General features: G+C 45.2%; 3 protein-coding genes across 3 annotated transcripts in view; all 3 read right to left on the bottom strand.

The window, feature by feature from the left end:
• Positions 1-10,287: 10,287 nt before the first annotated feature.
• Positions 10,288-17,151, bottom strand: LOC126989286 (protocadherin Fat 1-like). The gene is made up of 5 exons (XM_050847929.1): positions 17,065-17,151; positions 16,782-16,992; positions 11,646-11,857; positions 11,207-11,420; positions 10,288-10,613 (listed from the first exon to the last, which is right to left on the bottom strand). The coding sequence occupies exons 1-5, from the start codon at positions 17,149-17,151 to the stop codon at positions 10,288-10,290; spliced, it is 1,050 nt and encodes a 349-aa protein (XP_050703886.1).
• Positions 17,152-17,162: 11 nt separating this feature from the next.
• On the bottom strand, positions 17,163-18,332 carry LOC126989285 (protocadherin Fat 1-like). The gene is made up of 3 exons (XM_050847928.1): positions 17,904-18,332; positions 17,456-17,605; positions 17,163-17,273 (listed from the first exon to the last, which is right to left on the bottom strand). Exons 1-3 carry the CDS (start codon positions 18,330-18,332, stop codon positions 17,163-17,165), a joined length of 690 nt encoding a protein of 229 aa, XP_050703885.1.
• Positions 18,333-19,058: 726 nt separating this feature from the next.
• Positions 19,059-23,220, bottom strand: part of LOC126989282 (fat-like cadherin-related tumor suppressor homolog) — a 48,191-nt gene continuing 44,029 nt past the window's right edge. The window contains exon 9 of the mRNA XM_050847925.1: positions 19,059-19,878. Within this exon, the coding sequence (XP_050703882.1) occupies positions 19,295-19,878 (584 nt within the window). The 3' untranslated portion in view covers positions 19,059-19,294. The remainder of the gene's footprint in view (positions 19,879-23,220) is intronic.

The following is a 23,220-nucleotide window of genomic DNA, read 5'->3' as shown; positions in this document are numbered from 1 at the left end:
CCATGATGTGTAGGCAGGAACTGTAGACTATTTTTGCACGGAATGGTGGTGGGGACATCGCAAGAACAAAAAGGTGCCAGTTAGTCACCAGCATCAACAGAGACCTATAGTTACATGCACCCTTCAAATTTTGGAAAGCTTCTCACTTCCAGCGCTGGCGTCATGCTCATTGCCCATGTCTGATAGAACTATATGATGCCAGTGGCATCATCGTCATTAAGGGGTTAATCAACATCTATTTCTACTTGAAAGTAGGTATACAGTCCCTGAAAGTCAAGATCAAGACCAAAGAGTGTGATTAGTGTGATTAGTTCCTTCAGTAGCACAATGAAAGTTACCGCCTGCACACTGTGCAGTGAGTGAATTTACCAACCAACCCTTTTGTTTACCATTTCAAAGTCACAGCTGCTCGGGGTAAGAGCACTGTAATTCTTCAACAAACAGTGGAACACTTTGAACACAGAGATGGACACAAAGCAACATACGGTATCATAGTCATAATTGTAAGGTGGCTAAATGTAATACTGCATACACAGTAAGTTCAGGAATTTTTTTTTTTTTCAAATATATCTTGCCAAATTATAGGTGTCTTATACGTCAGTGTCTTATATGGCGGGAAATACGGTATATATGTTTCTCCAAATATCTTATTTATGTGCTTCTCAAAATGTTAGTGTATCTTGTATTATAATTCTTAAGTCTTTTCTTCCTTCACTGTATCGATGATTGTCCTCCCATCCTACACACTCCACCTGCTCTATTTTTACTCGTGCACATTTTCATTGTGTGACAAGTCTTTTAATTGAACTTCATTTCCCATTTTTTACTCCATTCATGTATCTCATTGGAATCTTCCTGTAGTTTATTACAATCATCATCTTCATCTCTTATTTTTCTAAGCAGTTTGGCGTCATCTGCAAACATACCCTTGTAACTCTTTACTTTTTCCGGCATATCATCAATAAATATTAAAACATAATATTCGCTAACACTGACCTTGTGGAACGTCACTTCAGACCGTTCTCCATTCTGATATCTCACCTTCAACACGGTTCTCATTTCTTTGTTTGTCAGGTAATTTTTCATACATAGACATTTTTCTCCCTATCCACCTCTCTCTTCTATTTTACACACCAGTCTCTAACCAAATGCCTGTGTGTGTGTGTGTGTGTGTGTGTGTGTGTGTGTGCCAAGTGATCTGCATATTGTTTCCTTCCTTGTATTTTCTTAAATAATATGCATTTTACCAGTGACTTTTTAATTTTATCTTATTTTTTTATGTGTGTGTGTGTGTGTGTGTGTGTGTGTGTGTGTGTCATATTACTGATAGCTGTGGGTGCTCACCGATGGGGGCGTCCTCCCTGATGAAGAACTGTGCATACTTCCTGGCGCAGTGCGGGGGGTTCTCATGAGGGGGCAGCAGGAAGATGGTGACGGGCACGTCGGAGTGGTGCTGGGGGGAGCCGCTGTCCTCGCCACGGATGAAAAACTGGTACACCTCATTTTCTGTAACATTTGAAAGTTCACTGATACTTATGGAACTAATGGAACAGTCTCTCTATATACGATAATCACTTGTGCATCCAAACTCACACTTTTTAGAGTAAAGAAAACAGCTAAAAAAAAAAGTCAAGAAAAGATACAAAAATTTGGGAGTTCACTGCTACTCATGGAACTAATGGAACAGTCTCTCTATATACGATAATCACTTGTGCATCCAAACTCACACTTTTTAGAGTAAAGGTTGCCTGAGAAGGTAAGCCAGGTGGTATACCAAAGATCGAGTGAAGCAGCTGACGGGCATAGGGTGTACTGGTCTCTGCCTCTGCCGGTTCTAAAAAAAAAAGATAAAAGTAATATGGGCCAAAAGCAGCAGCCAATCTTCTGTTATAGGAACTAGTTACTAAGCTGATTGGCAGGTGATTGTTCCGGTGTCTCACCATCCCTCCCACGCTCCACCTCCCTGAGGCGTGCACCAGAATTGGCTTAGTCAGGGTCGCCGCCGGTGATGAAGAAGCTCGTTCGGCCACACAGACTATGTCGGCGTCCGTCACGCTGAGTTTCATTCACCGCCGCGCCGTGCCCGTGGCGAGTCCTCAGGCACTCGGCGTCAAACAAATTAATTTGTCAATGTAGATATATAAAACCTTCACAGCTAATGACATATTACAGGAAAAATCATATTTCCATTTTTTTTTTTTATTCAACTCATTATTGCTCCATTCACAAAACCCTAAGGCTTGCAGTGCCCTCACCAGCAGTGACGTAAGTACATTGGTGAACACTCGAGGGTTGTCGTTGCAGTCCTTGACCAGTACAGTGACTCTTAAAGCAAATGGACAGGATCTTTGGGGCCCCTGTCAAAAGTGGCAGTGGACGGTGAAGCGAGCATTGGGCCATGGTCCTTGCAGGTTCAGCGGGGTTCTGCCAGGGGTGATAATATTTATGTCCCAGTGTGTGTGATCAATGTGAAGTTGACTTCACTACAGCAGCTTTCATCGGGGCTGAGGCTGTACACAGGATCTGTTGAGGAGGGTGAGCAGAGAGCAGAGCAGACATTTAATAATTTATTCTGCAGTAGAAAGTTGATCACGGCGGACTGTTAACATGGAGACCAACAGGCAACATTTACCTGGCCATGGTCTCCATCTTCATCGTCATCAGCGGCCGTGAGATGCAGGTGACGGTGGCGCTCCACCCGCCGTTCTCGGCCACCAGGGCTGTGTAGCCGACCAGAGACTAGCGTGGAGGCAGTCATTCACGTCCATCACCTTCTTGGTCATTCAGAACAAGACCCAACCAATCTGGTGAGAATCCATAAATTAAAAATGTCTTTCTTTGACTGTATTTCAGCCCAAAATCCAAACCGTAAATTCAACCATATGGATACAGATCAAGGTTCATGCACTCTGCCATCATTCACATCTTATTACCTGTTGGTTAAACCAGAGCAAGACCTAATCAGTTCAAGACCAATATATTAAAACGTCTTTCATTGACCTCATTTTCAGCCCATAATCCAAACCCTAATGGTTGACGAATACAGGAGAAGAGACCAAAACTTGCTGCTTCTCACATAAACTCACCCACCACAGAGATGGTCGCGAAACCACACTGTGGCGGCGTGGCTAGTGTACCGGTTGGTGTGCGCCAGAAGTGATGCGTGCGCCGCTCATGGTCCAGGGCCTGTGTACCACCACCAGGCCAGTGAGGTCATGGTGGTGAAGGGCCCTGAACTCTCCATGACCCTCTCCTAAACACTGGCTGCCTCATGAGCCCTCGGGTCCACTGATGTGATCAGGTGGGGTACTGCACTGTTGACTGGTACCCGCCATCCATAGACGAATGATATATGCATTGCCTGCCAACAAGGAGTGCAAGACTCCTTGAGCATACAGAAGGTAGCCTAGCTGAAGTTAGAATTGCCAGGTGAGGTGCAGATTGTGATGTAAAAGTGTGTACCTAATGTGTTATCTGAGGAAATGAGTGTATGAATTTTCTTCAGTAATTGTAATGTGTCTGTGTGTGTATTTACCTATTTGTATTTACTTATTTGTAGTATATATGGCCAGAGATCAAATCCTGTTAGTCCTGTCTCCCACTTCAGTTATATTTGTCCAGAATTCTCGGCTCATTTTATGGACACTGCTTGCTTCCAACAACGTTGAGACTTTGCTAAGTCCATTCCATGTATTCACACACTCCTTGTCAGTGCTGGAAAAACTGAACTTCTTTAGGTCTTCAAACAAACTCTTTTCTATAGTTTCCCCTTACTGTACTCTCTTAGTTGCCTCTCCTCACACTTCTGAAGGTCTCGATTAATTCCTTTATATCCAACACTTCCATTCCACTTCTAATTTTGTGAAATTTAATGCCTACGGAGACCGTTTAAAGTTCCTCTTTAAAGAAACCCGAAAATATATTTTTGTAAATTTCTTTTGTAGTTTTTTCATTCTGAATGAATCTCATTGAATAACAAAGTTGTAGAGAATCATCCGTAAAATTTTCAACTGGTGAAATCAGCAACATTATTATTTGGACAGACCGTTTAGCTGAATTCCGCCCTCAAAAGGATGGTTGAGGGAAGCTAGAATGCTCTAAGATGCCAGTGATGTGTAGGCAGGGAAACCGTAGACTATTTTTTGCACTGAATGGCGGTGGGGAATCGCAAAGGAACCATAAGAGGTGCCAGTTAGTTGGTGACTCCAGCATTCGACAGAGACCTATAGTTCCATCGCTACCTGTTTTCAAATTTGGAAAGCTTCTCACTCTCTCCAGTGCTTAAGGCGTCATGCCTGCTGCCTTTATCATAAGTGTCTGATAGCCAACTATATGATGCCAGCGGGCATCATCGGACTTCGGTTTAATCAACATCTATTTCTACTTGAAAGTAGGTATATCGTGTTCCCCTGAAAGTTTAAGATCGGCATTCACAGATGGCCCATCGAACGTGGTAGCATCCCCTCCCTGTGATTAGTTCCTTCATAGCCCCAATGTCGAAAGTTACTGCCTGCACACTGTGCAGTAGAGCGTGAATTTTACAACCAACCCCACTTTTGTTTACCTGAACATTTCAAAGTCACAGCTGCTCGGGGGGGGAAGACACTGCAATTCTTCAGCCAAACAGTGCGGAACACTTTGAACACAGAGATGCGCTGAGGGCACAAAGCACGACTCCACATATTTGCAGTATCATAGCTCATAATTAGGCCAGCACTGGCTACAAATGTAATACTGCATAACACACACCGATTCAGGAATTTTTTTTTGCCATATCTTGCCAACATGCCACGCCCGCGGGCCCGGCACTTGCCTATCACGTCGAAAGTGTCTTATACAGCGGAAATACGGTATATATGTTTCTCCGAATATCTTTATTTATGTGCGGGAAATGTTAGTGCATTCTGTATTATAAATCTCTAAGTCTTCTTTTCAATTCCTCTTCTTCATCGTATCGATGATTGGCCTCCCATCCTACACACTCCACTTGCTCTATGCTCGGATTTTGCCCATTCTTCTTACGGTAGGACACCTTTTTCATTTGAGCGGCTCCATTTCCCATTTTTACCGGGAAGGTGTATCTCATTGGAATTTCCCAGTTTATGGACAATACATCATCTCATCTCTTTATTTTTCTAAGCAGTTTGTCGTCATCCGCAAACTGTTACCTTGTAACTCTTTATTTTTCTGGAGTATATCATCTATAAGTATTAAAGACATAATATTCGATAACACTGACCCTTGTGGAACGTCACTTAGACCGTGTCTCCATTCTGATATCTCACCTTCAACACGGTTCTCAGTTTCCTTTTGTTTGTACAGGTAATTTTTCATCCAAGGTCATTTTTCCCAATCCTCCTCTCTTATTTGGTCCAGAGTTGGCACAGTGTGAGTAGGGCCTAAAGTCACTCAGTTGTCATGGTCCAGAGTTGGCACAGTGTGAACGGGGCCTAAAACTCACTAGGTTGTCATGGTACAGAGTTGGCACATTGTGAAAGGGGCCTAAAAGTCACTCAGTTTTCATGGTCCAGATTCGGCACAGTGTGAACGGGGCCTAACTCCTCCCTGCCCAGTGTTCCCCACCTTGAGAATGGTTGTCCTGGGAGCCACGTCAGTGTTGATGTTCGCCTGATACTCCGGCAACATGAAGACTGGTGGGTTGTCGTTCTTGTCACGGACCGTCACACGCACCGCCGTGAAGCTGGCCCGGCCCCCCTCGTCCATCACAGACACCTTGAGGCTGTGCATGGGCAGGGACTCCCGATCCAGAGGTGTCTCAGTGTATAGGTTGCCTGAGAAGGGGTGAAGTTTGTATGGTATAAATTGCAAAGATGAGGAAGCAGCTGAAGGGCATAGAAGAAAAGTGTAGCAAAAAAGCCCGCTAAATGCTGCTCCTAAAAAAAAAAAAAGATAAAAGTAACGAGTGGCCAAAAGAGAGGCCAATCAGGTTATAGAGTCTCATTAATAAGGACGCATATGTGATTTTTCCGAGTCAAGACATATGGTAATTGTTTGGTAATCGTCGGCATTTTGTTAGGTTAGGGTAAGTTTAGAGTATCTTTCATTCAAAGCCTCACAACAGTATGCTCTAGTGATGTGGTTCCTTGAGGTTTAAAATGTAGGTAAATATACAAGCTATTGTAATGCTGTCTCAGGGAAAACTTCAATAAAATATGACTGGAAGAGCAGCATATTTTCCATTTTTTTTTTTTTTTTATCTCCTTAACCTTTTATTGCTACCATTACTGTTACTACTATGACTACAACTTCTTTTACTACTCCTACTAATACTATCAACAACAACAACAACATTCATACATCAAACCTTCAAATGAAATCTCTTACTGCAGGAACCTAAAATTCAAAAGTATAGTACAAGCAAATTCAAAGGGCCGTATTACTAAACATTTTGTCTCCCAAGTTCACATATTTGGCAAGGCTTTCGTAGGAGTTTTGCACATTTCCAGGGGTAGTTTTAAGACCCCGGTGTTAGTTTGACCCTTCTTCTGTACCGTGAACCTAAAGAAACACTCATTAGAACCTGATTGATCCCCTCTTTGACCTTTAGGAAATAGTTGATGTGAGAAATGAAATTGTCTAAGAATACCAACCAATGTCTCTCTCTACCTTCTTTGTCCACGGTGAAGGCTCCCTCTGAAGTCTGGTGCAGGATGGTGTACTGCAGCTTGCCCAGGTCCCAGGCATCAAGGTCCGTGGCCACCAGGTTGATGACTAGCTGGCCAGGAGATGAATTTTCCTCCACGTAAGCTTCATATAGAGTGCGATTAAACCTGAGGAATATAAACAGACACTGAGGTTGTATGATGTATGATAGCTAGTGCAATGTAGTGTGTTCCAATGGTTGATGAGAAGGTTGAGAAGAGTTTTCCTCCATGTAGGCATCTTAAAGAGTGTGATTAAACCCAAGGAGCATTAACAGACACTGAAGTTGTATGGGATCGCTAGATAGGATGTGTAAAAGGTAGTGCGATGTAGTGTGTTCAAATGGTTGATGAGAAGGTTGAGGAGAAGAGTTTTTCTCCATGTAGTCTTCATAGTGTGATTAAACCCGAGGAGGATATACGGACACTGAGGTTGTACGGCACTGCTTGGTGGGATGTGTGGTAGGCAGTGCGATGTAGTGTGTTCCAATGGTTGATGAGGAGGTTAAGGAGAAGAGTCTTCCACCATGTAATATTTGTAAAGAGTGCGATTAAACCTGAGGAGTATAAACAGACACTGAGGTTGTATGGCACTGTTTGGTAGGATGTGTGGTAGGTAGTGCAATGTAGTGTGTTCCAATGGTTGATGAGAAGGTTAAGGAGAAGAGTTTTCCGCCATGTAAGATTTGTAGAGTGCGATTAAACCTGAGTATAAGCAGACACTGAGGTTGTACGGCACTGCTTGGTAGGTAGTGCAATGTAGTGTGTTCCAATGGTTGATGAGAAGGTTGAAGAATTTTCCTCCAGGTAAGCTCCGTAGAGAGGAGTATAAACAGACAGTGAGGTTGTATGGCACTGTTTGGTAGGAATAGGATATATGATAGGTATTGCAATGTTGTAGTATGTTCCAAAGACAGTGCTCATTTCCTGCTATAATGCCTAGGTAAGGTCTGGGTGTTTGTGGCTGACTGGGCTGCTTGAGGACTTTGCTGGCATTGCTTATTATACATGCTGTCTACCTATCAGTGCCTTACAAGGTGAGATGGGAGAGAACAATATGAAAACTTGAATATAGCTGACTGTCTTGGGCCTCCTTAAAATCTGCCACACTGAGAAGAAGATATACCCCTTGCTATCTTTTATTACTGTTTTCATATTGACTGCTCTTGTGAAAACTTAAAGGTAACTGACTGCCTTGACTCTTTAAAGGATGCCATATTGATATTTCTCTCACTGTCTTTTATAATTATTTTCATGCTGACTGACTGGTGTGATAACCTTAACCCCTCTGCTGTGATTGGCACAGATTTGGCCTTCACTGGTAGCCTGGTAACATATACTCCCAGGTCTTTCTCTGCCTCTGTGGTGGATAGTGGAGTGTTCCCATGTGGTATTGGTATGCTGGATATCCCCTCCCAAGGTGCATGACTTTACATTTTTCTTCATTGAATTGTAGCAGCCACTTTGTGTTCCATTCCTGTAGCTTAGTGATGTCTTCTGGTAGGAAATCCGCAGTCAAGGGGTTAAGATAATTGAGTGTTTTCAACCTCTTTGGACTCTGTCACAGTGATATTTCCCTTGCTGTCCTTTATCAATGCTTTCATGCCAACTGACTGGTGTGAAAACCTTAAGATAAAAGACTTTCGGTTGACCTTTTTGACTGTCTCATATATCGTAAAAAAGATGACGTTAATGTTAGCGGCTTCATAAATTGCCATCACAGCCTCAAAAACTGCCATCACAGCCTTAAACACGGCCATCACAGCCTTAAACACGGCCATCACAGCCTTAAACACGGCCATCACAGCCTTAAACACGGCCATCACAGCCTTAAACACGGCCATCACAGCCTTAAACACGGCCATCACAGCCTTAAACACGGCCATCACAGCCTTAAACACTGCCATCACAGCCTTAAACACGGCCATCACAGCCTTAAACACGGCCATCACAGCCTTAAACACGGCCATCACAGCCTTAAACACGGCCATCACAGCCTTAAACACTGCCATCACAGCCTTAAACACGGCCATCACAGCCTTAAACACGGCCATCACAGCCTTAAACACTGCCATCACAGCCTTAAACACGGCCATCACAGCCTTAAACACGGCCATCACAGCCTTAAACACGGCCATCACAGCCTTAAACACGGCCATCACCCTCAAACACGGCCATCACAGCCTTAAACACGGCCATCACAGCCTTAAACACGGCCATCACAGCCTTAAACACGGCCCTCACCGAATTAAACACGCCATCACAGCCTTAAACACGGCCATCACAGCCTTAAACACGGCCATCACAGCCTTAAACACGGCCATCACAGCCTTAAACACGGCCATCACAGCCTTAAACACGGCCATCACAGCCTTAAACACGCCATCACAGCCTTAAACACGGCCATCACAGCCTTAAACACGGCCATCACACTCAAACACGGCCATCACACTCAAACACGGCCATCACAGCCTTAAACACGGCCATCACAGCCTTAAACACGGCCATCACAGCCTTAAACACGGCCATCACACTCAAACACGGCCATCACAGCCTTAAACACGGCCATCACAGCCTTAAACACTGCCATCACAGCCTTAAACACGGCCATCACAGCCTTAAACACGGCCATCACAGCCTTAAACACGGCCATCACAGCCTTAAACACGGCCATCACAGCCTTAAACACGCCATCACAGCCTTAAACACGGCCATCACAGCATTTGTACCCAAAGACCAGACTCAAATGTTACCTCGGCGCGTGGTGGTTGGAGGCCAGCCGAGACGTGCAGGCCGGTGAAGGCCGCGTGCACCGTCACTCACAGACAGGTTCAGGGTGAGGAGGCCACGTCCTTGAGCTTGTGTGGGTCCGTAACCGTCAACACACCTGGGGAAAAAGATCCACCTTTCAATAGTTAAAATTCACCATTCTCAAGCCAACACATTCCATCTCCTCTTCCTGCACCACTCTGGTCACTGCAGGAGCAAACAATCGTGCCTTCAACCCTTCATCAAAACAACGGCTTTTCTTTCCAACACGTATCCCTGAAAATGTCAAAAAAATTTCCTCCAAACTTCAAGCTTCCTTAACCCTTAAACGACAGGTATTGTTTTCACTAAATGGTCCCTGGATACGGGTAAAAACAGCTGCTATTTTGTTGTTGTTTATTCACATTGTATGAAGCGTCTTAACTCCCTGAAGACAGCGGTGAAATCTAAATTGCGATGCGTTGTGTAATAGTCACGCTGGAGCACTTGCTGGGCTAGAGTGCAGCACAGATAATGAAATTACACCATCACTCTCTAGGTCACTCTCACTACTGCATGCTTTCACTATTTTTATTTATTTACATCTTATAGTGCAATTAAGTACAAGTATGTCGATGAGCGGGCAACGGCCTGCCTGTCACTACTCACAATGTTTTCGTCACTGTTATCCTTGTACTCAGAATGATCTTCACTCTCTATCCTGTCCTGTGTTTCCCAGTGTTTTCTTATCTTACGGTTCCAGGGCTGCTCAGTGAGGGCTAATGATCTTATTTCAAATATACGAGGGTCAGATAATTATGCTGGCAGACACCTCGGCAAGTCACAGAACCCGCCAAATTTGATCTAAACATTCAAATTAGTGGCGCGAAAGAGTCTGATTAAATGAATGATGGCCGTCTGTGCGGACCGAGCCGGGTTTGATTAAATAAACGATGGCCATTGTTGAAGGTTTAAGTCTAGTCATCTGTACGCGTACATGAACCTTACCAGTCAGCTGATCCATTTTGAAGATGGCGTCTCGGTCTCCCGAGTGAATGGCATAACTGAGCGGCGTGACCTGACCAGCGTCTGGGTCAGTGGCAGACACCGAGGTGACCACATGGCCGGGCTGGGCCTCGGCCGACACGCGGCAGGAGTAGCTGTCCTGGCGCCACGCTGGAGGGTTGTCGTTGAAGTCCACAACTGTAGGCAAAGAAAACATCTGGCCAGGCTTAACAAAACACGACTATAGGGTCGGTGTGGTCTGAGGCTTCCACCCTTCACATCAACTATTTCCAAAGGCCAAAATGGAGCTAAGTCGGTTTCCTAGGAGTGTTTTTTCAGGTTCGAGGCACAGAAAAAGGGTCGACTATTATCGGGGTCATAAAACTACCCATGGAAATAACCACAACTCCTATGCAAGCCTAGTCAAACATGAGCGCTTGGGTGCTGCAATGTTTAAGAATATGACCCTAGATATACTGTAGTTACTGTTGTCCACTTGTTCTGCCCCCTCCTACATGCGTGTCCTGCCCAGAGTTGGCAGGATGTTAATCAAATATTTATAATCGAAAAAAGTGGTTTTCTATATTCATATTTTTTCTATTACTTAATTTACTGTCTGGATGCATACCAAGGTTGAGAACCCACTCTAAAAACCAGCTGGTGTGGGAATATACCTTCTTTGTCAGCCATAACGTTCAGTACCTCAAGCATATGGAAACTTCATGCATACAACTTGCCTTTGGCCCAACTAGTCTGGCTATATAAGTGTTTACTGTCTACATGTAATTTACCGTCAATAACCACTGTGGCGGTGGAGGAGAGCTGGGGTATGCCTGAGTCCGTGGCCAGCACAGTCAGCACGTGTTGAGCCTCAGTCTCTGCATCCAGCTCCTTGGTGAGTGTGACGGCACCGTCCAGGGCACGCACCTCAAAGCTGCCACACTCCATGACACACGAGTAGCGCACTGAACCGCCCGGCCCCGTGTCCACGTCACTTGCCGAGACCTGTACAAGGCAGAGGGTGAAGGTGTCTTGACAATGCAAAAAGAATTCAAACTTTTGATTTTTCGATCAGCTTATCAAACTTATGCATAAGATCCATTTTTGATTGATTAACAATGAAATGTTACTAGGCAGTGAATGGGAATCAATATTTATAAAAGAGTTTATGGTCAAATTTTCATATTAAAAAAAGTGGAAAAACCTGTAATATTTGCTGAAGTAATTTACCTGCAGCACCACGTGGCCCGGTGATGCAGCCTCCGACACGTCTCCCTTGAAGACGGAACGGCTGAACTCCGGCAGGTTGTCATTGACGTCCGTGACTGCGACTGTGACGTGGGTGTCCGTGTGGCCCCCGGTGAAGGGGTCCCGCGCCCGCACCGTCAGGTTGTGGCTGGCGGAGGCCTCGTAGTCCAGCAGGGCAGTGGTCTGGACGACGCCTGGACACAGGGCGACACCATTACCTTTGTGTGCTAAGACCAGTGAGGGAAGCAGTGCTGGACCAGTAAATGCCAACACACTCAGACTAAACACCTCACCAGTACCATATAAAAACTGTTTTATATAACAAGGTTCATGCAAGTGCATGGAGGGAAAAATGAAAAAAATGTGTTGGCAGGGATAATGAATAATGCAAACACACACACACACACACACACACACACACACACACACACACACACACACACACACACACACACACACACACACACACACACACACACACACACACACACACACACACACACACACACACACACACACACATCTTATGAACATCATGAGAAATGTCTGTGTACATGTTTTCTAGTGATAAGTTGTCAAGGCAGGCAGGGAAACAGAAGGCAGCAACCACTTCATGTACTTATGATCAACAAAACTGGCAGACATTCATTAAGTGTCATGTCAAAGTGTTAATGGTTCAATAATGTATCCAGAGTGCATAAGAACATAAGAACATAAGAACGTAAGGAGTCTGCAAGAGGCCGGTTGGCCTATACAAGGCAGCTCCTGTACACTCAACCCCACCTTACCTCACCATCCATTGCTTTATCTAACCTCTTCTTGAATGTATCTATGGTATTGGCACCCACAACATGGCTCCCAAGCCTGTTCCATTCGTCCACCACTCTATTAGTGAACCAATTCTTGCCTATGTCTTTGTTGAATCTGAATTTGTCTAACTTAAAACCATTGCCACGCGTCCTACCTTGGCTCTTTTACTTTCAAAATCCTATTGACATCCCCTTTATTAAAGCCCTTCATCCATTTATAGACTTCGATCAAGTCTCCTCGCAACCTTCGCCTTTCTAGAGAGTGTAGATTTAAATGCTTCAGCCTGTCTTCATAAGGCAAGTTTCTCTTCCCTGAATCATCTTTGTCATCCTCCTATGAACAGATTCTAACATCTTGATATCCATTCTATAGTAGGGGGACCAGAACTGAACTGCATAATCGAGATGAGGTCTAACTAGTGCTAAGTAAAGTTTGAGGATGACTTCAGCTAGCGCTCCTATTGCTTACGCTCCTTGAGATGAAACCCAGTACTCTGTTGGCCCGATTTTTAGCCTGAATGCATTGAGCCCTAGGACGGAGGTCTGCGCTCTAGTCTAGGATAATTCCTGACCGCCAGATGACGGCTCTAGTCTCACTCCGCGTTGTAAACTTGTAGAAATAGCATCCGTGCGCTCGTGTCATGTTTTCAGCACTACAGTGTGAGTTCTTTGTGCTTTAACAATGTCCCCCAGAAAGATGGTTAAAAGGCACGGTGCTGCAAAGAAAACAGGAACGGTGGCTACTATGCTCGCAACAGGAACGGAGGGCGAGCCTCGGCATATTGCATGCTCTCCTGGACGTGACAGACTCCCGTTCACACTCCATCTCGGACGATACGTCGGGTTAGCTTCACGTTGGTGGTCGCAAAGTCACTTACAACAAGTCAAGTCACTCTGCCTTCAAAACTGCGACCAGTACGCGCAGGGGCGGTTTGGGGAGGAGCAGCGGAATGACGTCACTTGATTCCAAATACCCGCCAGTTCACGAGTGACTAAAATTGCGGCCGGGTATGCACTTTGGATGTGCATGTTTGCCTTCTTTCACCGCGCGTTCAGGCAAGTCACTGATGAAAATATATGCCTTTTTATTATGCTATGCGTGACTGTAAATCCAATGCCTACAAACGGTGGTGTGGGGTGTGAGGGGGGCGGGGGGGATGTTGAAGTGTTTGATTTAAATTAGTCCGCCTTCCTTCGTTTTCTCTAAATCCTATATTCTACATTCTCTGGTTTGGCACCAAGCAGCGTCACGCATAAGCCACGCCTCTGCCGTGTCCCCTCCCACAAAGCTGCGTATGACTTGACTTAATATAAGTGACTTTGGGTGGTCGAACGTAGTTCCGGTGCCTCGAGAATAGGGAGACTGCGGCTACTAAACCCCCGGGCGAAGCCTACCCCTCGGGCGTAGCTAGCGGTTGCAGGAATCTCCGTAACAACCGTAACACATTGATTTGTGTTCCATATTATTAATCATCGCTATTTTTTAGAAAAAAATAGTTAATTCTGTTAAAAAATAACATGTAAAATGATTATATAAATATTTTTTTGAGATATGGGACGCATTAGGGGATTTACATTAATTCAATGGGGAAATTCGTTTTGATTTACGAGCGTTTCGGTGTGTGAACAATATTCCGGAACGAATTAAACTCGTAAACCGAGTTATATATATATATATATATATATATATATATATATATATATATATATATATATATATATATATATATATATATATATATATATATATATATATATATATATATATATATATATATATATATATATATGTTCGGTGGCATCAAGGCACTTGGTGGCAGAAGGCATTACATGGAGGAATATATATATATATATATATATATATATATATATATATATATATATATATATATATATATATATATATATATATATATATATATATATATATATATATATATATATATATATATATATATATATATATATATATATATATATATATATATATATATATATATATATATATATGTATATATATATATATATATATATATATATATATATATATATATATAAAAGCAGGGTGGGTGGGAGCAAACGCTGTGTGCGGCAAACAAGCGTCTGGCTGCCCGAAACACAGGCGGGTAAGCTGAGGAGTTTCTGATTGCAAGGGTTTGCACTTCATGGCGGGAACACATCAACCAGGAACATGATCAGGCATGTTTAGGACACACACTGCATCTAAATGAATCATAATCACTGATATTACAAGGCAACGATGAAGCACAAATGTAGCATGAAAGGAATCTCTCTCTCTCTCTCTCTCTCTCTCTCTCTCTCTCTCTCTCTCTCTCTCTCTCTCTCTCTCTCTCTCTCTCTCTCTCTCTCTCTCTCTCTCTCTCTCTCTCTCTCTCTCTCTCTCTCTCTCTCTCTCTCTCTCTCACCTTTTATTTTTTTATTATAAAATTTTCAACATACTGATGACAATATTTTTTTTCCTTAAATTATCCACATATTGGTGTTTAACTATTACTCCAGAAATACGCGGTCATGCTTTATAAGGCTTCTCGTGCAGTAATTTCTGAAAATTATGTACAAAGAAAAATTAAATCCATCCACCTCAACCATCCACCTCAGGCCCTTTAAACATAGGCCTGTGCTGCCCTGGCCCGGCACACGACTCAGAGCTGTCACAGTGCCCGGGAGGAAGGCTTCATCATAAATATTTACACTGAACAAGTAGGACAAAACGGGAAGATAAAACAAATACTTACATTCAAGATCCACTGCATTGCCACCTGGGAAAGCAGACAAACCTTTCATGAAGCAAAGTACGGAGGTTCAGGGATGACAAAGAGATACATTTTTTTTTCATGATGTATGAGTAAGGACAAGCAGGTGGGTGAAGGAAGATGCAAGGGTAATGGACATGTTACAGGAGGGAGGCAGTTGGGTGGTTTGTGTGTACTTAGATCTGGACGAGGCATTAGACAAAATACTACCACAAGACTAATATGAAAGCAGGAGAATATATAAGGACTGACAGGGAGAATAGCAGAGTAGACAAAAGACTTTCTGAGAGACCGACAGATGAGGAAAGTAATCTACGACAATATGTCAGGGTGGAGGGAAGGAATAAGTGGAGTTTCCCAGGGCACAGTGCTGGCACCCATTGTGTTAAGGACATGGTGGAAGGGATGGGCAGATATACAAGCCTGTTTGCGATGATACAAAGATCACAAAATAAATGGAAGCTGAGGATTGTAAAAGTCCGCAGGGTGATCATGACAGGATTTATCAGAGGAACCAGGAGTAGACGGTGAAATTTAATGAAGTTATTGGAAATGGGTGACTGTACTGAAAGGCTGCCATGGGATTACTCAATGAGAACTGACAATAAAAAAAAGGAGGAGGAGAAAGGCATGGAATAATTTGTCACCTGAAAGAAAGTTTGGAAAGTTTCGTTTAGTCGGCGCAACATCTGCATGCGGTCATATGCCGGAGAGAGACAGAAGGGGAAGGAATTATAGGAGAAAGGAACAGATCCCAGGAGACGGGACACAACCCCCGATTAATACCTGGTACCCATTCACTGCTGGGTGGACAGGGGCGTAGGGTATCGGAAACGCCGCCCAAATTTTTCCATTCTGCCCGGGAATCGAACCCAAGCTCTCTCGGTTGTGAGCCGAGTGTGCTAACCACTGCACCACGAGGCCCCCTGTCACCTGAAAGACACATTAACGAGAGACAGCCTTGGGAGCAGCTGAAAACACTAGACTGGCATTTCACTACACAGACTAAGAGATGATGAAGAAACTAAGCTGATCAGGTTGGAACATGTGGCAGTAGTACGGTCCCCACATAAAAATAAACATATAAACAAAAACAACAACAACAAAAAAAAAAAAACAGCAATCAAGTTTGTCCCTTTCCCATGGAGGAGGAAGAAAGCTTCTGTCAGTGGCAGATAATTTTGCAAGGTCACAGTTATTAGCAGCTGGGAAACTCGTGTTACTGGTTGCACTACTCATTGACACTCATGTTAAGGCCAATCACAATGAAGTGCTCCAAGGTATGGTGGAACAACTATGATTTATAAGAGTTAGCAAGTGTCCAACAGTTCTCACTCTGGACGGCTGGCACGCCGGGTCTCCCTCTGCCTCTCACCTTACCTACACACCTCTCAAGCTCATGTGTTAGTAAGATTTCAGTGGTGGTGTAACTCTAAGATCAACAAGGCATGTGTCATCACTAATACTGGTGTGCTCTGGGCAAGGTGAGCCACTGCCACTAAAGGCCTTGCTGCTGCCTGCCATGGTGCCCCCACCTGTGGAATAGTCGAGGCCGAACAGCTCCGCGGTGTTGCCAGCCACAATGGTGTACATGATGGGCTCCCCGGAAGGGCTAGCGGCCTCCACCCTTACAACAGGCGTGCCATTGGCGGCGTTCTCTGGCACGGCTGCCTCGTACCGTGCGGCGGTGAACATTGGCCCTTCAGAAGACACCACCCTGGGGACCCGTGACGGGCAGGTTAACATCTTCAACACAAGAAGAACCCTGAGGCTAACAGGCCTGACCCAAGGCAAGGTGGTCCTGGCTGCGTGACTCACCTTATGAGGACATGGGCCTGTGAGCTGAGGGAGGCTTTCCCCGTCGTAGGCAGCAACGGTGAGGCTGTAGGTCTTGTCGGCCGCCATCAGGGTCTGCTTCAGGAAATTTCACCCGTCTTCTTATTCACGGCGAAGAGTTCACCGCTGCCTCGCACCAGCTCGTAGCGGACACTTCCGAACTCCCCAGAGTCAGCGTCTATTGCCTGCACCTGAAGACACAAGGGAAAGGGCTTGGTAATAGGACCATCTCATAATCAACAATTACATAACTTTGGGAGTCACTGCAAAGGTTCACTGCTTGATCATGGAGGAACCTACTACTTTATGGAGAGCACAAGTTATGCCCGGCATGTGTCTGACAAAAAAGATCTGCTTGGGCTCTTATGCTCACCTTAGTGACCACGTGGCTGCGCGGAGACACGGTGGACACCAGGGCGTGGAAGGGCTGGTTGAGGAACACCGGCTCGTTGTCATTCACGTCCATCACCGCCACGTGGACCAGCACATGGGCCACGTTTGCTGTGCCCTCAATGTCCTGCGCCTGAACCACAAGAGGATGAACAGCAGTAAGACAAAAGCAAATACAAGTAGATGCAACAGAGGTCTGAGGGCCAATGCATAAGATGAATGGGGAGAATGATCAATGTCCTCTGAGCCAAACAAGTTTCATGTTATTTAAGGTCCCATGCTGCAAGTCTTAAAATTTGCTGATTTCCAGGTAAGGATTTATGATTAGTAAAAAACAAAAGATGATGATATTATAGTGCACTGAGTCTTGGTAATAACAGTCCAGTACAAGAACACTGAGGTCATAATAATTGCGCTGGCCCCGGACTCACCTCCACCACCAGCGTGTAGTGGTCCTCTGCCTCCCGGTCAAAGGACTTGCCGGTGGTCTTGATGACGCCAGCAGTCGGGTGGATTTCAAATTTAATGTTTGAGTTGAGAATTGAGTAGCGGACGTGATGGTTGAGCGGCTGACCCTTCACTCCCAGGGCAGCAACATTCATCTCCTTAGTGGAGTTCTCAATGACGTTGGCCCAGTACTGGTCCTGAGTGAAGACCAGAGTAGACAGCGGCGCTTCATCAATTATAATCTCTGCTGTTGCCGTGGACGAGGCGGCCCCGTCGCTGGCCTGGAGGGTGAGGTTGTACTGAGGCTTGAGGCTGTACTGGTCCTGGACCTTGACACACTTGTTCACGTTGTCAAACACAAAGTTTTCTGTCGTCACCGGCAGCGATGGAATATGAAATATCGGTGATATCATTCACATCCACGTGGTGGCGTGGCTGCTCCTTCCGGCCCAGGCAGAACACCCTCACACCAGGGTAGGTTGGCAGGTAGAGGACGGCTGAGTAGTGGGTCTTGGGAAGGCCATTGGGGCAGCCTTCACCTCCCTCACCGTGATGAAGACTGGGGCGGGCGCCACACACTCCCGGGGGCTGCCCCGTCCGTGGCCCACACACTCAGCCTCACCGTGGTGCCGGCCACTGTGTCCAGGCTGCCAGACACCCACACAGCTCCTGAAGGGTGTGGAGGATGAGTACAGTTAGTGTTACTTGTCTTCAGGAGTGGTGGACAGCTAACATGTCTATAAAAAAAAAAATTATACTCTCAAAGTGAGTCTAAAAATGTAGGAAAACAGCATCAGGCATGGATATGTGTGTGTGTGTGTGTGTGTGTGTGTGTATATATATATATATATATATATATATATATATATATATATATATATATATATATATATATATATATATATATATATATATATATATATATATATATATATATATATATATATATATCACCGTGAGCTGGCTGGGGCTGGCCTAGGCGTGGGCGTGGGCGGCCAGCACGGGGGCGCCGCGGCCGGCGGTCTGCAGGACGCTGCCGTGGTATGAAAATCGCTCCCACTCCGGCCACCAGTCGTTCTCGTCGAGGACCGTCACGCCCAGCCACGTGCTGCGGGACACCCCGGCCTGGGGGAGGGTTAGGGGGCGCGTCACCATGGCAGAACACCAGTGCTGAAACCCACTTTATGTGCTGCCTGTAGCGCTCTTTACCGAAGTCGCTGAAGTGACGGTTGATTGAAGATCAGGACAGCATGTGGGTAATATCTTATCTGAGGCTGTGTTTATAAGGAGTGGCAGAAATGCTTCAGATAATATCGACATTAGTGGTGAAAAGAGAAGTCAAGTTTCCCTAGACTAGATATTCTAGATTCACAGACTATGAATTGCCTTTTTTTGGTAATGGCTTGACGTCTAGGCCTATACACATTTCTCTGGGCCAAACTACTCTGTCTGGATCTAGATCGCTGAGTACCTGTGATTTCTCCCCCTGAAAAGAATATCCTCCTTGTAATGAACATTTGTTGAGTGTTTTCCTCGCGTACCAGGCGGGGCAGGGAGTCACCAGGTTGTACCAGGAGGTGGTTTCGTAGTCCAGGGGCGTGGCCACGCTGACCACCCCCGAGGCGGGGCTGATGACGAAGGCGCTGTGTTCATTCCCGCCCGTCAGCGAGTAGTGGAGGGCCGACGGTGAGGACGCCGTGACGCGCGCCAGGGCCGTGCCCACCGCCACCCACTCCCCGACCTCCTCCACGTGCGGCTTATTGCCCTGCCAGGAGGGCGGCGAGCTCTGCGAGGCGGTCACCATGACCCGGACCGGCACCGAGGCGGCGCGGGCCTGCGCGGCGTGGTCCGTGGCCCGCACCAGCAGCAGGTACTCCGGGGGCTGGGCGTCGGCCAGGGTTCGGGTGAGGCTGATCACGCCGAGGGCAGTGTCAATGTTGAAGATTCCTCCAGCATTACCTGAGGGACAGAGAAAAGCAACGAATAACCCCGAGTGCAGGGAAACAAACAAACACATAGGACCAATTACGGTTAGCAGTATCTACCTCATCATGTCTTCACTCATTTGGTAATCTGTCGCTCACGAGGTGGGCAAAACTTTTGAGGACACTGAACAGCCAAGCTCCTGTTTCTGTCTTCAGAATCAGTACATCGCTCTTCCTCACCCGCCCACCCAAACCACCTGTCTACCTTGAGCAGCTCACCCAAACATGTCTCGGCAGCACTCATCCACACCTTCCACTATCACGCACTTACTGTTACCATAATACCTACTCCATCATCCTTCAACTGTTTCGCGCAGCTTCCTCGAATACAACCTTAAGTACATCATTCACACTTCGCCATTCTACATTCTCATTCGTACCTTCCAATATGAAGCACTCGTTCACCATTTAACTCATTATTCTCTCAACGTTTCCATGCAGGTTTCCCTAAAACAACTAAATTTTTCTCTCTTTCCTCGCATATCAACCATTCCATTTACACTCAAAACGGCACTCAATCATTCCTGTTCCCTGCTCCATTCAACACGATGGGCCGCAGACGCTTCCCTGCTCATTAGAATTAGACTGATCTCCCTTCTGGATAGTGTTGATGAGGCGAAAGTGTCGTAGAAGATCAACCTTTGACGCATGCTGGTTAGGGTAAATGCCCCTATCAGCACTCTTTATGCGCGGGAAGTTAATTTCTAATACAAAAACTCAGCATTTAGTCGTTAATCGCACTTCACCGCAGAGTGGGCAGGGCATTTAGCCGGAGACGCTGCCCCGCCGGGTTTGGGCTCCCTCCCGCAGCGGAAGCAAAGTGGCCAGAAAATAGAGCTCAGTGCAGGGTGAAGTATATAAGTGTACGCAGTGAAGTAACCAAGAGTGCGTCGGGAAGTATCTAAGGTTGGTGTTATAAGACACTTTCGCTTCTCACATCAACTATTTCTGAAGGTCAAAGAGGGGATCAATTGGGTTCTATTGAGTGTTTTCTAAAGTTCACGGCACAGATGAAGGGTCAAACTACCACCAGGGCCATTAAACTACCCCTGGAAATGTCCTAAACTCATACGAAAGCCTTGTCAAATATGTGTACTTGGGCGACGAAATGTTTTAAAATATAACCCGAAGTGTCAAGAAGTACCAAGGAGGACCTAAGCAGCGAAACAAAGCGGAACAGCTCAAAAGAAGAAGGTAACAGGCAAGGTGGCTCGTTACTGCGGTGCTCATTCAGGCGAAGCTTCAGTCTGCCCAAACCTACTCGTACGCGCTGAACACACTCCCTTGGCATATTCTTCGCCGACATTGCAGACAGCCTATTACTGTAGTTTTATTCTTACTCTCACCCCCTACGAACTGAATCACATACGATTTAGATCAACGAGGGAAAAAAAAAACACTCTTGTTATACCAGAGACTTGAACATCACTTACCCGACACATCCTTGAGTCATCCAGTGAGTACCAATAACTTCTGCAGAGGTTACGCCACTATTACATCTATCTTCAAGCTCACAAGGGATCCATATAAACTATTGTCCTTCCTGAAGTGATTGCTGCGCCCATCTACCACACACAAAGCCATATTAACCCCAAAAAATCGAGATACTACACGGGCACTCTCCCTCTCCACGGCCACAAGCAGACTCCTCTCAAGTTCTCAATAGGGGTGGGCAGGTACCGGTACCAGTACCGGTACTGACGGTACCAGCTATACGTTACGGTACCGGTACCAGACTGCTCGGTACCGGTATCGATACAGACCAGTCGCTCATGATGCCCCTCATTTCTTCCTCGCACGAGTGAGAGGCTGAGACGGGGTGCCTGAGTGGATATCTCGGTGATATGGATATTCTCTCTCTCTCTCTCTCTCTCTCTCTCTCTCTCTCTCTCTCTCTCTCTCTCTCTCTCTCTCTCTCTCTCTCTCTCTCTGAATGAAGTAAATATTATTCTTTTCGATAAAGAAATAAGCATATATAGTTATTATGGATGGAATCATAGTTTAATAACAATATATATATATATATATATATATATATATATATATATATATATATATATATATATATATATATATATATATATATATATATATATATATAGATATATATATATGCAAACCTTTAAAAAAAATCGGATATGAAGAATTAACTAAGAGATAAGTTACTAAAATACTGGAGGAGGTCTGGAGTATGGAAACAAGGCAGGACAAAATGGCGGGAAGACGGACATGCAGCGACTCGCACAGCCAGCCCCACAACTCCACAGCCAAGCATGGCGGGCGAGCGTGTCACTATAAGCGCCGGCATTGGGAATTCAACCGGTACTATAGTCTGTTCACTTAAAGGCGGTGTCACACTAGCACTTTTTCCGTCGATTAATGCGATTTCCGTCGATTTTTCATCGTTCCGCATGAACTTATCGCATGAATTTGTCAGACGATCAGGATCGTTTCCGCCTGCAAATTTCCGCCTTTGTTTACATTTCCAAGACCAAGACCGAGACTTTCCGCGTGGCTTCAACCTGTCTCAAACGCTCTCCTGCAGTGACAGCCTTCCTCATCCTGGTGTCATTTCTGGCAATAAGAGGTGTCACTAACTCCAGAAGTCTGTGGTACTGGCTTTTGTCCAACCTGATCCAATTCTTCAGAGTCTCATGATCCTCTAAACTCAGCTCTTTTAACAGCCTGTGGTACACACTTTCTCTTTCCCGACGAGCCAACCATGAGCGCATCCATGCACGCTTTTTGGCTTGTTTAGCTCGTCTAAGTCTCACAATACACAGTATTAGGTTCAGAGCAGCGTATCTTTGCCGCAGCGTGGACTCCATGTTTGTTTACACTCCTTGGTCTGTGCCGACGGAAAGTTTCAGACGAAACACAGTTTGTGTGTGACAGGCTGCAGCCAAGATATCGACGATTTTCAGAAAAACGACGGAAAAAGTTGACGGAAAAAGTGCTAGTGTGACACCGCCTTAAGCTAGATTCCTGGCGCCTAGGCAGGTTAGTAAGCTTGCAGCTGATTGGCTGCTCCGCTCTCCCGCTAACACTCATGTCGGACCACATCTTGCATGCTCGAGTGAGACATGTTTCTTTATTATATGCCATAGCTCAACTCATAGACGAGCTAGCCAGTTTTGCTTGACACCATCAGACTCAGCAGTGACTGTAGAATCAAGATGTATTTTAAAAACTCGACAAAACAAATACGAAAATGGTATTACGATGAGTTGAACCGTGAAGATGTTAAAAAAATGTTTATAACATGTTTTACTTATACTCACTGTTTTCAACAGTTGTTCATTGACTGCAGAAATAT

This window comes from Eriocheir sinensis, unplaced genomic scaffold, assembly GCF_024679095.1.
Source record: "Eriocheir sinensis breed Jianghai 21 unplaced genomic scaffold, ASM2467909v1 Scaffold1122, whole genome shotgun sequence".
In the NCBI taxonomy this organism is placed as follows: domain Eukaryota; kingdom Metazoa; phylum Arthropoda; class Malacostraca; order Decapoda; family Varunidae; genus Eriocheir; species Eriocheir sinensis.
This window is presented reverse-complemented; position numbering and strand designations above follow the sequence as displayed.

Coding starts and splice junctions, on each gene's coding strand:
- LOC126989286 (XM_050847929.1), bottom strand. CDS start 17,151: ATGGCGGCCGACAAGACCTACAGCCTCACCGTTGCTGCCTACGACGGG. Junction 16,993..17,064: donor CAGGCCCATGTCCTCATAAG/GTGAGTCACGCA, acceptor CTTGTGTTGAAG/ATGTTAACCTGCCCGTCACG. Junction 10,614..11,206: donor CGCCACAGTGGTTATTGACG/GTAAATTACATG, acceptor CTTTGCCTACAG/TTGTGGACTTCAACGACAAC.
- LOC126989285 (XM_050847928.1), bottom strand. CDS start 18,332: ATGATATCACCGATATTTCATATTCCATCGCTGCCGGTGACGACAGAA. Junction 17,606..17,903: donor ACTACACGCTGGTGGTGGAG/GTGAGTCCGGGG, acceptor CTTGTGGTTCAG/GCGCAGGACATTGAGGGCAC. Junction 17,274..17,455: donor GCAGCCACGTGGTCACTAAG/GTGAGCATAAGA, acceptor TTGTGTCTTCAG/GTGCAGGCAATAGACGCTGA.